General features: G+C 38.7%; 1 protein-coding gene across 12 annotated transcripts in view; it reads left to right on the top strand.

Moving 5' to 3' along the window:
- Window positions 1-18,101, top strand: part of PATJ (PATJ crumbs cell polarity complex component) — a 236,099-nt gene that overhangs the window by 62,067 nt on the left and 155,931 nt on the right. For 11 of the 12 annotated variants that reach the window (XM_084852343.1, XM_084852349.1, XM_084852339.1 and 8 more), the window contains 2 exons: window positions 15,414-15,623; window positions 17,202-17,321. In XM_084852343.1, the coding sequence (XP_084708469.1) occupies window positions 15,414-15,623; window positions 17,202-17,321 (330 nt within the window). The remainder of the gene's footprint in view (window positions 1-15,413; window positions 15,624-17,201; window positions 17,322-18,101) is intronic. The other variant, XM_084852348.1, reaches the window with a different exon arrangement.

The raw sequence follows: 18,101 nt of genomic DNA, 5'->3' as shown, positions 1-18,101 counted from the left end.
TCTATGTAAATAAATATCATGTGTTCTCATGGAAAAAGTCAAGCACTGTGCTTGTGAACACTGAAGGCAAAACCTGCTATCTACCCTAATGGTGGGAATGCCCCCCTCCCCCTGGATCTCTGCAGGGCGGTGTAATTCTCTCTCTCTCTCTCTCTCTCTCTCTCTCTCTCTCTCTCACCTGTCATACTGATGGGCATTTTTCTAGTTCCTAGCACATGGTGTATTCAACTTCATGATGGTTCAATAAGCTAATAGTAGGCATATCTTTGGTTATCACAGGCTTTGATAGGTTTATTTCTGCTGTTTTATAAATGATCTGATTTTGCCTATAGGCATTTGTAAAGTTTGTATCTCCCAGCTACTTAGGAACTGATCTAAACCCTGTTAGTATAAGTACATCTTTCCCTGCCTTATTCCCATTTTAGACCAGGTCCATTAAAATTGTTTTGGAGCTACTTGTTGTTGTTTGTTAATGTCCTGTTTCACTCTAAACTAGGGATGTATGGATTTTAAAAAATCCGTTCCATCCATGTTTCGTGCATTGTCAGGTGTCTTTTGTTTCATCATCCACTCGTTGACAGAATCAGATTTTTTTTAGGGATGTACAAGAATGTCATTTCATCTGTGCTAAAAAACAACAACACCCAACTCCGGTCTGCTTCAGAATTCATAGGTTGGATTCATAGAAGTCCAAACTCATTTGAATCCATTGCAGATTTCTCTGACATCCCTGTTCTCAACCTCCTTCTGTAATGAGCTCACTTGGAAGAATTTATGAACCAATCTGAGAACTTTCTATATTGACAGTTAAATTATTGGGATGTACTGATTGAAACCCTGGAGAACTGATGCCAATCAGAGCAAATAATAGATAGATGGATGGTCTGCCTCAATAGAAGACAATTGCATATAATCATTGCAATGCATGATACATTCTAATGTTTACATAAATTGGATGCATGATCTTCCCAAAGGCTAAATTTTGTCAATGTAATATTTCAAAACACATTCTTTGTCAATAGTGCAATTATGCTCCATTAAATTTTAGTTACCAAGAATAAAAAATAGTATGATATGTGTTTCATATTGCCAGTCAATGTGATACAATTAAGGCTCTAAGTAAAGAATTTAGCTAGCTGTTTACTATGACACACACGTATCTGAGTGCTGTCTAAACACTGTAGTTTAATAAAACAAGTATGTTCTGTTGGTGTACACAAATGTCAAAGTATATAAAAATCAATTATACTTTTACAAAATAAGATCTGAATTGGGGACAGATTAAAGATAAATACTTCGAGTGTGCTTGTGTGACTTTGAAATGACTCAAATAGTTATATTTTTCATGATGTCTTGTGTTGGGGGTCTCAATTTTTGCAATATAGTACCTTGTGCCTACTATCCTTTGCAGAGAGCAATAATATGCAATTTGCTTTTATTTTCTTGTATGATCAGAATTAATGGAGGCTTTAATAATGGTTGTTATTTACTTAGATGCAAATGCATTGGCAATGTTGGGATGCAGCTAAATTTAAATTATTTGAAATGGGCCGTAAGCCATTTAATTTTAGCTCTTCTATCATTTTAAGATATTGGTTTATAAAGTGTTGTGTGTCCTTGGTGAGCTCCTAAGCTTTTTATGGTGCGTAGGTATTAATGAGGTATATTCAGCCATAGTAGCTGTTTTGACAGCCCGTTTGAAACAAAGACAACAAATTAAAATATGTGACCAGAATTAACCCTTCTATGACAGACTGAACTGGCCAATAGAAAGCTGAATTATCACCCTAGGCCCTAAGCCACCATCATACCACATTTACCTGACCTGTGAAACATGTCTTACTTGCTTCTCCATTTCATCAGTCTAAGCACTATACACAAGAAGACTGGTGGGAACATTATTTAATAATGCCTCTCACAAAGTCACTCTGTTTTTGCAGTCACTACCATTTGCCTGTCTTATTTAGCCATACTTTGTGCAAAGCCTTTTTCATGGGGGGGGGGATAACCCCTTTATCGCCTCACCATCTGTACATGGGAGTCCTTCTGTAGTCAGCTGGAAGCTACCCGTTGGCCATGCTGATGGGAGTTGTAGTCCCAGATATCTGGAGGATGTTGGGAGAGGCTGTAGAACATTGTTGTTCCTTTAAAATCAGGATGACTAGGGAGTGGAGTTTCCCTGACTCTGAAAAATGTGGCCATCAAAGTTACATAGGACAGTTGTAGGATATGCTGTGTGTGAATGTAGCTACAGTTATTCTCTTGACTGCACTGCTGAAATAAATATGGCTAGTGGGAAAACAATAAACACAGAACAATGATTAGCGATGAGCGAATAAGCAATGTTTGAGATTGCCAGGATTCCTTGAACATCATCTTGTGCCTGATTTCTGTGCAAACACAGGCAACTTGCACAAATCAAGCAGAAATTGAACGGGAGATTTGCGCAGATCTTCCCCAAATTTCCTCCATAGACTAAAGCGAGGCTGATTCAGTCTACTGAGCACATTTGCGTAAATTAGGAAATTTGCACAAATTGAACTGAGAATCGGGGATGAGACAGACACGAGCCATTTGCGAATTATTTTGGCAGACACATGCTCACGTTCAGACATTTGAATGGAGCATGCTCGCATGTTTTGCAAGCAAAAACGAAATTCTCATACATCCCTAAACAAAACTGCTGGAAAAAAGTTCTGCCGTTGTGGGTAATGCTTCTCCTGATAGCGACATCCTAGCTACTGGCATACATGTCAGCATTACCATTTAGAACAGTGCAGTGGGACAAACCCATGGGGCTGAAATTGAAAACAGTTTGGAAACTGCAGCAGCATTGCTCTTGACTTGTACTAGCAACTGGGAGCATATGACACCAATGTTAAAGGAGCTTATCTGGTTGCCAGTCAATTTCCAGATTCAGTTCAAATGGTAATACAGGGAGTACCTCTTTTCATATGAATAATCCTCCTGTATTATACATCATCTGATGAGGCTTTGCTTTAGATCCCTTGGCCTTCAGTGCTCAGATTAATGTCCACTGGAAGCAGGGTATTTTTTTGTTTTTCCCCACACAACTTTGAGTTATCTTCCCTTCAAGGTCCATCTAGCAAGCTCTACTGCATCATTTAGGAATCAGGCTAAGACTTTCTTGTTCAGTTGGCCTTTGAAGTTTGGGGACTATAAAGTATTCCTTGCTGCTGCTATTTTTAGTGGCTTTTGCATTTTTAGTGGTTTGGGTATCACTATGGTTCACATGTTTTTAATATTTCATGTACTAGGGTGTCTCTCTATTATTTTTTGGTTAGTCCCCTTGGGGCCTTGGAAAGCTGAAAGGTGGGATACATATACAGCCTGGCTTACACGAGCTTTTCCACATGTGATTTCTGACATCCATGCTGTGTGGAGGACAGCTCTGGGTTTGCTTGCATATTGAGAGTGGGAGAGGCTGTGTGAACTGGGCCTTGGTATCAGGCAAGTTTAGATAAAGAGAAGATGACTACAAAGGAACTACTGAAATGCAAAAGGGATGGGGAGGGGGGAACATGTTTTGCTTCTAAAGCTTACTGGAAAAAAAACACCCCCTTTCCAGCAGCATTTGCCATATATCATTATATATTAAAGTGAGTAAATGGCATCCATTGTGACATTTGTATGGCCGATAACTTAATTTAAAAGTTTTATACTGTGTGAGATAATTAATGAGCTCTAATATCTCTTTGCTGTAATTACATAATAAATCACACACAGTAAAACTCACTTTTGCAAAAGCAGGACAGAGGTTTATTGCTGAAAGAACAAAGGCCATATCTGAGGCTTTCTGTATTTCTGGAATTCTTAGCCGTTCCTCACTTGTCTGTCTATTCCAGTATTCCATTCCTAACAATGAGCAATACCAGATGCTTTTGGAAGGTGAAGGGTATCCCAAAATGGGTGTTTTGGGAATAATTTGCTTGTAGGCTTTAGTTTTATAGGGATGTCAAAAAGAATCTGCAAATATGTGCATCCTGCAAACTTTTTTAATGTTCTTGTGGTTTAGGATATGATTTTAGCTTCTGGACAGTTTGGCTGTGATGCCCAGGTTTGCAGAATCCTGTGTGCATACCCTCCAACGTTTATTTCATCCACATAAAAATGCTTGTAATGTGACTGTTCCCACACCAAGGATTACCTTGCAGGCCTCACACTTTCCACATTACACATTGCTGAAGGTCCTTCACTTGCCTGGCTGTATTCATTTGCCCTGTAGATCTATTGATTTAAAAACAGAGAGGGTAATGGTGGATCTTTTGGCTAAATAAATACTACAAAACCATAATTATCTTACAATATATTATCTGCAGTTCAAAATATACCTCTGCAGCTGAAGTGTGTAAACTGGCAGGTTGTGCACTGCATGGTGCCTTAGTGTTTGTGCACATGCATTCATGCACATGTGTTCATGCGCATGTAATTATCTACATGTTGTGCACTAGAGAGAAGATGCATTTAACCACCCATTTAGAGGTATTCACTTCTAGAAACCCTGGGGACAGAGCTGATCCCTGAAGAATGACAGTGCTAACACCTCATACTAATTTTTAAAAACATTTTCTTTAAATGGCAAAAACAGGGAGAGTAATCTGTCAGGGACAGGGAGCAGAAAATTGTACAGTTCCTCATAAACAGGGATAGTTGGAGTGTGTATGTGTGTGTGTGTTGTATGCTGTCTTCTGTGTTACATCATTTGTCAGAGCTCTCTTTCTACGTCAGTACTTGAACCAATAAGCCAGTTGATAACTGAAGATCTTGTGGTGTTATAAAATGCAACACAAACCTATGTCTGCTAGTTCCCCCATGTCTGGTAATGAAACGTGGGATAGTGTTAAATCTAATATACTGGCCAAATTCTAGAGTGACTAATACACTCTGACTCCCTTATTTTTTCCCCTACCATTTTATTTGGATGAGTTGCTCACATCCTAGCTAACTTTTATGTAGTGTTGCTGGCGTGTTCAGAGATGACTTCATTTTACTTGATCCATAGACAGTTATTTTTCATATGAAGTTGATAAAGGGCTTTGGGCAGAAGGTAATGTAGAAACTTATGGTCTCTGCCAGCATTATGCAAATATTTTGCTTTTTAGTAATTTCTGTTAAAGTCAATTAGCTAGCATGCTTGCATACATTTCTCAAAACGGAATAAATGAAAGGAAACAAGTCTCAAAGAGCAACCATCTAAAATCGGAAAAGGGAGATCTTGGGAAGTTAAACTTGATCCAGACTGGAATTTCAAATTCCTGTAAAAAATAATGTTATACAACTGGAAAGATGAATGAGCTTGAGGTTTTTTTTTATATAAAAGATAATGTACTCATGTAAATTCAGTATGTAAACTGGTAGATCCTTACTACATGTGCAGTGTCAAGGGTTTGTTTAGTTTCCTCCTAAAAATTTTTAATACTTTCTTTTAGTCTACAGTTTTTCTAGCTTTTTCATTGTATTCATTAAATTTTCATTTGCTCAGATACTTTTTTTAAAAGGCACTGTCCCTTGATGTATGGAAAACATAGCCTTATGGAAAATGCATTTACCTGAAGGCTTGATGGTAAAGCCAAATGTGATATCTGATCAGGCAAGATTATACCCCCAATCAATAATACTTGGAACACTGCTGGATCTCCACCTAACATTTTGTTGTTTATAGTACTAAAGTTTCTGGTGCAAGTTGATTTTAAAAGGTCCAGCATTTCATTCCTTAGTATTTCATTATTTTAATTCATATAAATTCACCTTGTGTTAGGTATGTAGATCATAGTTGTATTGTAGGGCAGAGGTGGACTCTGAAGGTCACTAGTTCCTCACTTGTAATCAGAACTGATATATCATTGTGTTAACTTCTTAGAGCAGTCTACTAATAACCTATAGTATCCTTTCAAACATAGGCCTCCTTTTGAGATGAATGTGTTGTGAGTGATAGTTAAAACTCAAAATATTATTGGAGAATGCTTGGTAGAAACTTTGATTCTTCTATAAATTTTCCTAGGCCTTTCTCACTATTTCCTGCATCTCTGAATGAATGTACCAACCAATATTCTGACTTGAGCTTACTACATTGACCAAGGCCACAATCTTCCTCTTCAGTCAATTCACCCATTCCTTTCACAGTATGTTTTCACATCTTGTTTTCCTGATCAAATACCCGAGAGAACCTCTCTTCTTACACTTTGTTTTCATCTGTTTCTCCTATCTAACATTCATTGCACTCCATGTTGTGCTTGTACCTCCATGTTTGCATCCTTTGTTTTTAATATTTTTAATTTTTATTTTTGCCTGCTTGCTTAGCTAAGCTCTTTGAAGAAATAATTTATCTATCCTATCTATTTGCTCTTATTGCTCCTAGACTACTAGATGAGCATCAAGAAGGCTATTTCTGCCTCTTAGTTAACTTGGGCAGGACTCTTTCTTTGGAGGGTTCCTCAACTGTGATCAAGTGAAGAATATCCAAAAGTACCTGAAACCCAGAAACAAGTTTGACTGCTAGCTAGTTAGTAACTGTAACGATTTGACCACTTTCTTCCCCAAATAGTATCAGTTTCTTGCTCGTACACACTAATACAGCCTATATCCAGATACATTCTCCTGCTAGCCTTCTAGGTTTCATAGTATCCCCCCCCCCCAGCTTTAAAATCTCATCCAACTGGTTTCTTGATCTTATACAATTCTATGAGGATAACTGGCCTGAGTTGAGCAGAGAATTTCAGCTTGGCTGAAAGAGACCCAGCAAAGGACATGGAATATCACCAAAGGAAAGGGTGGCCGGAGGGGAGCACATAGGGGACATGGAGGGAAGGACTGGCTGGTTAGAAAAGCCTGTTTGAAGGGATGGCTGGAAGAGATTCAGGAACTGGCTCCAAACAGAGGAGATGAACTGGGTAGAAAGATATTTCTTCAGGTATATAAAAAATAGTCCTGATGTACCTTGAGTAGCATGCATTTCATTATGGTGGCCAGTGGGTGTTGAATCAAATCCACTTCATGAATATCATCTCGCAACTTGATTTGTTCATACTTACCTCATTAAATAATTGAGTCTTTTTTCACAGAAGTAACATGTGAAAAAAGTTGCAATAAATACCCGAAGGCTGCTTCAAACATTACATCCCCTATGTAGAGAGGCTGTTGAAAATCACTTCTGTTGGGTAGTTTTCCATGCAGCTACTGCATGCCTTTTACCTTGGCAAGCTCTGCAGAATAACTGTGGACACTATAGAAGGTTATCATGAAGTTGCCCCTGCTTTATATTTCACCTTTGTTTTACTTGAACCATTGATGACATGTGCAGCAGTTTAAGCCATACATTTCTGGCTTTCCTAAGTCATTGTGGAAGGATAGGTTTTTATGCTCTTGAAATATGCAGATCTTTCCAAAGAAACAAATGTTGGGATTTCATTTGGGAATGTACATGGTTGGCAATCTCTTTAGGACAGATTATTACTTGATTAAAATAGCATCTGAACATCTGCCACAGGAACACCAATAACTCTATTGTTGCTGCTTTGTCACAGTTAAACATGAGTTTTGAGAACACCTGTAGTTGGGCAGTCTTGGCAAGGATTAGGTTCATGTCCCTAAGGAGTTGCTTTAAAGTACAGTGTGTCTCCTTGGATATCCTTATTTCTTTAGTACATATACATTTTCTGGTTAGAGGTTCTTTAGTTGACAGTGGTTGACAATTTTAAAATTGGAAATTTATTTCATTTCTGTAAGTGAAACTGGATTTTCAGCATGTTAAAAAAGGAAAAAAATGGGGGGGGGCGAGTTGGAGCTAGGCACCGGTTTTGCCAATTCTCCCTGCAGTTATTTTTCTTCTTCTTTGTGTAGTTCCTTTCTCTGGATCTTTACTGACATTTTCTACAACAGAAGTCTTGATTAATACCAGATGTATAGCAGAGCTTATGAAATTCATTGCTATACACTTCACTGCAGATCAATAAATACCCATGTTTTATTTTCCAAACTCTGCCTTCCACTGCTCCAAAAACACCCTTTAGTTTAACAACTTGAATACATTTATGCATTTTAGGGCTGTATCAAAGTCACCGTGGTAAATCAATAGTTTTATATTCTTATCTAGAGGGGTTATGTTCTCTTCACCTAGGGGAGGGGGGCTCATTCATGTGTGTGTGTGTGTGTGTGTGTGTGTGTGTAGGTGTATGTACACCCACAAAAACACACATGTGCACGCACACACACACACACACACACACAGAGACACTCCCAACTTGCCATGAGCGAGTAGAATAGGCTTGGTTGGAATTAGCTGGTATTCAACTCTCGTTGCGAAGAAGAGTAGAGACATTTTGTAGATCTGTGTCAGATTGAAATTGTTCCTGCAAAGTTATCTTCCCAAAAGTGATCTGTTAGTAGGTATTTTCAAGAGGTGTACTACTTCAGAATGGACCCAGTCCTCATTCCATGCACTCCTTTTTGGAAGAGGGATATAACATAAGAAGAGCCATGCTGGATGAGACCACAAATATCTTGTCTAGTGGGGGAGATTTAACCTGCCCTCCTGAAACACCATGGTCCCAATCAAAATTGGGGCTGTACGTGCTAATACAAAGCAAATGATCATGCATAGTTCTGCTATATGTGATCAGCTGAACATCTAGTTTGTACCCGAGATACAAGAGGGAAGCATCAGCATGCTTAGGGAAACTCCAAGGAAGGCAGAAGTACAAAACATCTAAAAACAAACACACATGAATCTAAGAGGACCCCTTCCCCATCAAGCCCAATGAGGACTGAGCATGCTTAGTAGCCACAGAATGTTAAGTGTAGGTTGCAAAGAAAAACGGGAAGTGGTGGTGGAAAGACCTGCTTTAGTATTATAGTAGTAGTACTATAGCTTCTAGTATCCTGGAGGAAGACATGGTTGTCTGGCTGGACGTATGAATATGGGCCTTCCTGTCAGTGTTAGGGCTAAGGCTGTACTGCACAATCTGTTGCAGGTCCCACTTGTGTGGATCCTCCTACCTAAAGATCTTTTTTTATAGTGAGAGGTAGTGGGACTAAAGATGGTTTGCATATTTTTATCCCCGTCTGTCCTTTAATCCTACAGAATGCAGTACTTTTATGTCTGTAGAGATGTTCTGGGGTTTAAGCTGAGCATTCTGCCTTCTTTAGTCACTTAGCTTTAATCCCAGATGTTCAGGGAGATCAAAACAGGAATTGGATGCTGGTTAATCACTGGTGAGTAAAAGCTATTCTGCACATGCTCAGAGATGCCCTTTGTTATGGTTATAACTCGCAAATGCTGTTAGATCAAACTTGCTGCAAGCAAAGCCGGCTTCAGGGGTTTGGTAATAAACATGTGAAGGGGCTCTCAAGAACATGCGGGCTAGCCCTTTCCTTTAGATACTGGTGCGTAAGTAGGCCATGCCCCTGCCAATGAGTTCATATGGATCTGTGTCTAGGGAGTGGGGCTAGCTGGCATTTTCTTGAGAGAGCTCCTTTGTGTTTTTGTACCCACAGGTACCGAACACATGAGTACGGTGCGAGTAGAGAGAAGTTAGAATACTGTTTGGTTCATTTCTTTAAATATAAGAACTTATTGATGTATCAATCTATTCATAAACAGGATGGAAAGAACTTGAGATACATATTTTAAAAAATTCAAATGTGGAAGAAAGTGAAACTGACAGTTTTACCCATCCAGATAGAAGTCTGGGTTTAAATCCCTGTGTATTCAACAATCCTTGTCAAGGGAGCTCAAGGGAGCGTATAGGGCTCCCTCTTCCAACAACCATACGAGGTAGGTTAGGCTGATAAATAATGACTGGCCCAAGGTCAGAGGTGCAGGTGATGAGAGGGTCTTTTCAGTTGTGGTATGCAGGTTGTGGAATTTCCTCCCTAGAGAGGTTTAGTTAGCCACCTCATTCATGATTTTTTTGACATTCTGTTAAGACTGTCAAGAGGCATTTGTTCTGTGCTGAATTTCTCCCTGTTGTGCTGATAGTGATTTTCTTGTGTTGATTTTGTTTTAATGGCTGTGTTTTATGCTCTCAGATTTTTATGGCCTCGGTGTCACTGTGCCTTAAACTCCAATATACCTGCCTACCACACTGGCTCTATGATGAAGGCCACAGAACCAAAGCCATAGAACTGATTTACAAAACAATTTTGGAAGTGACCACTGTGAATTTTCTAGCAGTTCCAGTATGTCGTCACTTGCAATACTACAATGTTGATGTACTTTTACAAGGCCGCTTTACATGCACAAAATGAGAAGAGAAAGGGCTTTTAAAAGAACTATATGGACCATGCCTGTGTCAATACAGGATTGTTGTCAATGGTGTATTTAACATTACAGAATCTTAAAAGTTTAGCATAATTAAAGTATAGTAACTTAGGAAAGAAAAGAGAAACTTCAGAACAGTTTCAAGAAATCGCTTTATATTTTAGTTATATACCAGTGCTCTAAATGATCCCTTGCAAAATGTAATTCAGCCTCTGAGCTCTAATGTGTGTTTCTCTTGGCTCCACAGTACAAAATATGGCATATACAAATTGACACTAGCAAAAGTGTTCTGATGGTAACTTAAAATGGGACAGGCAAATGACTGAAATGTATTTGCTTTGGGGTCTGTTCAACTGTTCTGTTCCGTGTTATTTCTGATGTATGTACATTTGGGTATTTTTGTTCCAGTGGGTATTTTGTGACTTGAGTGTGCCTACTTTCTTCAGGAAATGTACTTGTCTGAACTAAGAGCGCCAGTAATGCCAAAGCTAATATTCTCGTAAAGAAAATGGCGAGGCCTAATTAATCTGTGGCATTTTTGTACATGTGTTTCTTAACCTGAAATGGGGTACCTGTTCCCAGTAAGGTTGTCATCATTACAGAATAATTAGATACAGACAAATGTTCCATGTGTCAGGGCTTTCTGGGGATAGTTTGACATCTTAAGGACCCATGCTGGCAACTCCTCCCACCACTAAAGACTGAAGGACAAAGTTGCTGTGAACCCAACACTGTAAGGGTTTATCCCCAACATAAATAAATCAAGCAAGCAAGCAAGCAAGCCAGGGTCAGGTAACTATCTCCCCCTTGTATTTTGCAGTTCCAGATTTCATCTTCTCCAGAGGCTTTTAGCTATTAAAAGCTGGATTTGTTGCCACTCTTACCACTTTTGTTTCAGCTGGGTTTCCCAGTGGGGATACCATTGCAGCAGTCTTGGTTCTCGCATTCTCTGACTCCGCACTTGGGTCCAGCTGGTGGAGGCCTTGGCATAATGTTGCCAATCATGCTACTCCACAGCACCCACAGCTCTGTACCATTCCTGCTCCTCTGCGTCCTGCTCTCTTTTGGCATCTTCCCCCTCTACTATTACTCCCTCCTCTCTCTGTCCTGCCTTATATACTGTACGCACAAACTCCAACCTCTATCCTGGATTCTCTCAGTGCTTAATCCCTTTCTAGCTCCTTTACTGGCCCATGGCTGAGCCCACCAAGTTCCCATTCATCTTGTCTTAATTTCTCCTGTTGTGTCGTGCTGTTCCTCTCACAGTCCTTTTTTGGTGGGGAGGGGGGAATCTTAATCTGATGATTGAACAAAATGATATTTTGTGTAGCTATCAACATCACATACATTTAGCAATATGTTGGTCTATTAGTGCCCTCTGTTGGCTAATGCTGAAATATCTACTTTGGATCCAATAAATCCATCATTTTAGTATTATGACTCTCTGAGAAAGTTCAGAGAGTGAGAGAGAGAGAGAGAGAATGGAATCTGGTAGAGAACACACACTTAACTGCAGTGTATGCCCCTTCACTCCTAACCTCTTTCTTTTCTCAAGAAACTATTTGGGAATCATAAGTGAGTTGTAGCCATGAGGAAATGAAGTACAAAAGTCTCTAAGTTGAGGCAAGATTTAGATAGTGATCTGAATGCAAATTTCTGCATTTTAAATGCCAGAAATTTCTTGTTTTAAATATTGTTTATATCCCACTTTTTGAATTTAGACACACACACACAAAGTCACAAAGTGGCTTACAAAAATTTAAAATGTCAAAGAGAAAATAACAACAATGAAACCAAAACTATTTTTTAAAAAGATAATATAAAACAAGGGCCAGAATAAAACCAGATGAAATAACAATAAAATCCCAGTAACAACATGAAAATATTCTTTGCTGTTCATGAAAAGCATGGGTGAAAATAATTGCTTTAACCTGATGCACCAAGAAAATTTTTCTGAGGTGGCTATTTGTTAAATGGGATGCCATTTGCCAGTCACCCAGAGAGGTAGCTCTGCTGATCACCTCAATATCCAAACAGGTTGACTTGTGGGAGCATATGGTCTTTCATTTAAGAGTTATGCATTCTTGGTGCTTTGTGGTTCTTGGAAAGTTTTGTTTCATTTTAATGAAGCCAAGGTTTGAGAAGCCTCATACCATCAAGAATTTAGGGTTCCCATTGGGAACTGAGCAGAAGACCACTTTCCATGGAAGTCTTTCTAAACAAAAAGTCCCAGAACATATTGTGCTCTACTTCAGGGGTGGGCAGATAGGAGGTCTCCCAATTTTTTGGACTTCAGTTCCCAGCATTCTTTATCATTGGTCACACCAGCAGGAGCTTCTGGGAGTTGAAATCCAAAACATTGGGAGATCTACCTTCTGCCCATCCCTGCTCTACAGACTGGAAGAGCTTCTAAATGCCTAGTTCAGGAAACATCTATGACTTCATGTAAGGAATTATAGTTTAACATATTTTAAACATTTAGATTTAGCCTCATTCATGCATTTGTTTTTTTTAGCAATTTCCCCCTTGCCAAAGTACTCACCTGTCACCATTCCAGAGGGAAAGCAGTTTGTGTGAAGTGTGAACTCCCCAAGTATCTTCAGCAATTATAACTGTACCAAAACACACACATACACACACACACAGTCTTGTGCAAACAGCTTTGCATGTGTACTACCCACACAATTCTGTTTTTCAGTTGCTATATCACCTCACAGGTAATATAGCAGCCCTTTACCTTGTCATCCTGAATCCAGATTTAGGCTGTAGTCCGGTGAATCTAAGCTTGAATAAAAGAACCACACACATAATCAGAGCTCTCTTATGCTGCTGAGATGCAAGCCACTGTTTTAAAAGTGGCTTGATTTATCAGCCATGGGAGCCATCAGAGTGAAAACTACAAAATTTTCTGGTTCTCTGTATGGCTCTTCTATGTAAGCAGAAATAGTTTCTTTGGATCATAGCAAATGTCATCAGCCTTAAAATGCAGCAAACGCCTGTTAATGGATGGTTATATTCTGAATGAATACTTGTCACAAATTATTTAGAACCCCCACCTTCACAATTCTTAGGCCAGATCTACACCTCATGTCATATCGATATGATCCCATCATGGTATGTTCCTCTTGTGCATTTGTACCTCGTAGCACGCACAATGATATCTGTTGCAGTCGTTTGGATAATATGGAATAAAAGCAGGAAATAACTCTAGGAAAGCAGTACACAGAATACATAATGTTCCCCAACAGTTATCGGTGCACTTCAGTACCAATAAAAAGCACTAGTGTAGATCTAGCCTTAGTCTTGATGGAAAGAGAAAATAAAGTTGACAAAACACCACCACCACCGTAACATGATACTGCTAGTTTGTTTTATGTGATCTAGTAATCTGTCTTGAAACTCCTCGGATAAATTGGTGGCATTTTAGAAGAGCCAAATAATTCTTCCCAAACTTGGTACTTTTCTAAATATGTCTTTGTCATTGGCTCTTTACAAAAGGATCCTGTCTAAAACATTTTTTTGTGTAGAAAAAGCTGGGAAGTTCCAAAGTCTTTGTACAAAAACCTGGCTTCTGAACCTCATGTTGCTTGATTTATAAAATACATTAGCTTTGTGAGTGCATTTTCCCCCTTCAACAAAGTTTTGTATTGCCATACAAATCTTTTGGGGACAAACCACTTTCTGTGTGCAGCAGTATGTATGTTTCTAGCTGATTGATCTTTCCCATTATGTAGCTTCTCTTCTTGTACAAGAGCTCCCTCTGCTTGAAAATGGTAGTGTGGTTATAACATATATTAAATGAATTATTTACTTAATCCACTGAGTATTTGTATACTCCCTTTTCTGTTAGTTAATTAGATTTGCTCAATTAGTTTTGTTTGTTTTGTAATACTCAACTGACCTTGGAATTTGTCTTCTAAATCCCTTGGCTGTCTCTTTAACCTGAAATAATAACCTTTAAATGGCAGCATTTAGTTCAAATTAGGCTCTTGGAAAACCATATTAAAGAATAATGTCTTATTACCTATTCTGCCTTAATCTGTCTACCTGTTAAAAAAACAGGCCTTTTTTTCAATTGGCAACATGGGCAGGGCATGTAATGAGCTGGAACGGTAAAATGCGGCAATTGTCACCCATTCATCTGGAATCAGAGCCTAAAGTTCTATGTCTTGTGATGCAGACTAGTTCTTCAGCTACAGGTGCTTATACCTATCCAAAATCCAGTGATACACAGTGGAAACTTTTCTATCCCAAATAATTCAAATGGTGCTTTCTTTGCATATGCCATGCTTTTGCAATCACAAGAAATTACCTATAATGACTTTTGTGAATAAATGGGTTGTATTCAATGCTAGTCTAACTTAAGTCCCATTCATTTCAGTGGGTCTACTACAAGTAGGACTAACATTGGATGCAGCCCAAGTTCTTCTATAAAAGTCAAACTTTTAATCAGCATGCTATACAGTGACAGACAGTACTACAATGACTGGTTTCAGTGGTAGTCAAACCTACAGGAATATTGAACAGCAAACCAAAGAGGTTATGTATCTGTGGCCTTGGTGTGAGAGGTTTTTAATTAATCAAAAGTATGACATTTTTGTCAGGGCTTTGCAACCATTATGTGGTGATGGCTTATTTTATGAAGCTTGTTTATTTTTGTTTATTAATCATATTTATAGGCCATCCTATAATAGAGTTGTTAGGGTGGCTTGCAAGAAGAAATTAATATTTTAATAACATAAATAACAATAAAAACAACAGCATTATTTTAAAAAAATGGCATAAAAATTATCACCGTGAAGTAAAACCAGCCAAAAATTAAGATAGATTTAAAAGGCCTGTGAAAATAAAAATGTCTTCACTTGATTCCAAGATGAGTCCAAAGTAGGTGCCATGCGAGCCTCTCTAGGCCTTTGCATGAACTTACTGGTTATACATAGCTAATTTGATTTGCATCTGTGAAGGTAAAGAGATTTACACTGAGCCAACGAACATTTGTGCCACTGTCATTGTACTCTAGGACGAATGGGAAAAAGCCAAGCTGGGTGTGGCAGTCTCATACGATTGACTTGAAAGGAGCATTTCCTTAGAAGGATTTTTTTAAAGATGACACTTCCTTTTCCTTATTTTCCAGGATCCCTTCGATCCAGCAAAGGCAGCATTTGTGGTCAGCTCATTGGTGCCAAATGGAGTGGCTGAGCGTAGTGGTGAACTTTTTCCTGGTGACCGTCTGGTCTTTGTAAATGACATATGTTTGTACAATACATCTCTAGGAGAAGCTGTAGAAGTGTTGAAAGCTGTACCACCAGGGAATGTTGCCCTTGGAATCTGCAAACCTTTAATGGTAACACCTGTTGTGTAACTCACATTTTTCCTGTTCAAAAAAGTTAGTGCTTAATTTGGGTGAAGTTGCTGTTGAACCCACATGGATTTTGACAGGGACAGAAAACAATTTCTCCCTAAATGCTTGGGGCATTTCCCCCTCCCTTTTGGAATACGTGAGTTTCTCTGTGGTTAGAGACTGAAGCTTGGATCAGGTTTGTGCTGATGGGCCAAGAAAAAATTGTCCTGGAGATACTTGGGGTTTACCTGGAGTTCTATTTTCCATTTATTTTCCATTTATATCCAACTATGGGCCCCACAGGGCTCTTGAGGCAGTTTCAATACCGTTTAAAAGTACAATGTAAAACTACAGCCACATTAAAACAATATAAATAATTTTAAAACAGAAGCAGCCAACCAAGATAAAATCAGACAGCAGTGAAATCAAAGACCTGTCTAAACGGGAAGGTCTTAACCAGCCTCCTTCGGTAATGGAAGATGCCATTACTGAGAAAGTTCTGTTCAGTATAGCCACGTTATTTTGAATCAAATCCTATCTTCCTCCAGCCAAAATTCACTGACAACCCTGGGTCTTTTTTTTTTTTTTTTTAATTTAAAAGGTCTTTCCCTGTAGAACTCTGGCCTTATTTTCCTGAATTTACATAGTGCAAGTACTCCTCGTGTAAGTTATTTCATATATTTCTGTTCTTCTCTTGAGATGCACAGTAACTTTAGATGATCTGTTCAAGAGTTGAGTGTACATTGCTACATAGAGGATCCTACAGGTTAATCACATAATGTCGGTATATTGATGTTTTTCAGTCACTCTTCATCTTTATGGTTTTGAGTATTTCTTTATCTGTATGGCTGCTTATAGTATAAATAAAAGATTAGAGTATGATTGGTTGACTCTGGAGTTGGTTGAATTTAACATGCTGCATTCTATCATTCTTTGATGGGTGAGTGGGGAACTGTTCAGCTTTATGTATAAGAAGTCATATGCTATTCAACTTTTTATTATAAAATTTAAAGAACATTTTTAAATTTCTGTTCTTTCATGAAGCTGTCAGTGATTTCCCTATCCAATGGGTCCATACCCATTTAGCATTAGCAATACTACAGCGTCAGGTGTTACTACACTACTTACTGGGCCCAAACTTTTAAAACATTTCATTAAAAAGCTAAAGTTACATTGAAATATTCTGCTTAGGCCAGTGGAAAGCACAGATGATGATGAACTTCGAAACTGCCCTGCTGTTTTTGCCAACTTTATTTATATAGGAACTTACCAAAAGAAGTAAACCAAAGTGGAGGAAATAAAATGAGTTTATTCTCATAAAACATAAATGTTTGAACATAATTTTTATCTTGCCCATATTTTTGGCTTGTTGTTTCTTGCCCTTACATATTTCACTATATTTTCTGTACTCTGTACTTCTTTTTTATGACTTCACTCATATCTTTCTAGTTTACCTTCCACATTCCTTTTGGGTGTCTCTCCAGCTGTGCCCTCCAGAAGCTAGTTTCTTGCTATTCTCTTCTGTTGCAAAAGAACTGGGCTTTGGTATTGTCCTGATTAGTGGTATTCTGTTTTTTTAAGGTAGAAAATAAACAAAATGGGACCTCTTCTACTATGGATCCCAAGAGTATTGCCAGAAATTCAGTATCTCAAGAACCAATCTATATTATTGAGTCATCAATACACCTTGAAGCTCCAAAGGTTTCTATTGATTTTTAATTTCATTAAATTTAAAGTGGTGGTGCATAGAGATTTTTTGGGGGGTGGGGGAGCTTAAGTTTCAGTTGGGTCACACTAAATCTTTTCTTTAGATCAATTTCACCCATCCTGAAGCTGCATCTTTCTTTGGGCCTGGGGAGAAATGTGTAATGTTTTCATTGCATGGGAAACATAAAAAACGCAAACTCAATTGGCAAGTGCTTATCTCACCCTGCTCCTTTGTAGCATGTGAAACTGATCTTTTGGTGCTGATGGTTGGACACTGTCTTTCATTGATATGATTTCATTGTAGAGAGTTTATTATTATATTCCCTAAGTCAGTTGAGGCATGCCCAAAAAACGACCTTAGAAGAGACCCTACCTTTCCAAGCAGCACACAGTTTATAAGGATCTGCCTTGTACACAAGTCCTGTATGAGTATTGCAATACTGAAAGTGTGGAGAGGATATGGGGACATATGTGCAGCCCTCTTTCATTCCTGACCTCCCCATGTTGATCGGGAAGGTCTAAATCAGGAGTGGGCAACATCCTGGTGGCATGTGGCTTTCCCATCCTTTCTTCTGGCCCCTGACACCCCCAAATTGCTGTTGCTGAATTGCTGCCACATTTTGGTACACAGCAGCAGCAAGAAAAAAAACCCCTGTGTGCTTTGTTTTAAATGGCTTCCTGGTCAACATGGGGAGGTGGAGGGGGTAGGGTCAACACATTCATTCCCTCCATGTTTTCAGTTTTGTAATGGCTGTACAGAGCTACTGAGGATGC

The sequence above is a fragment of the Heloderma suspectum genome, chromosome 4 (genome assembly GCF_057233095.1).
Source record: "Heloderma suspectum isolate Gila_16-S chromosome 4, 16-S_ref, whole genome shotgun sequence".
In the NCBI taxonomy this organism is placed as follows: Eukaryota; Metazoa; Chordata; class Lepidosauria; order Squamata; family Helodermatidae; genus Heloderma; species Heloderma suspectum.
This window is presented reverse-complemented; position numbering and strand designations above follow the sequence as displayed.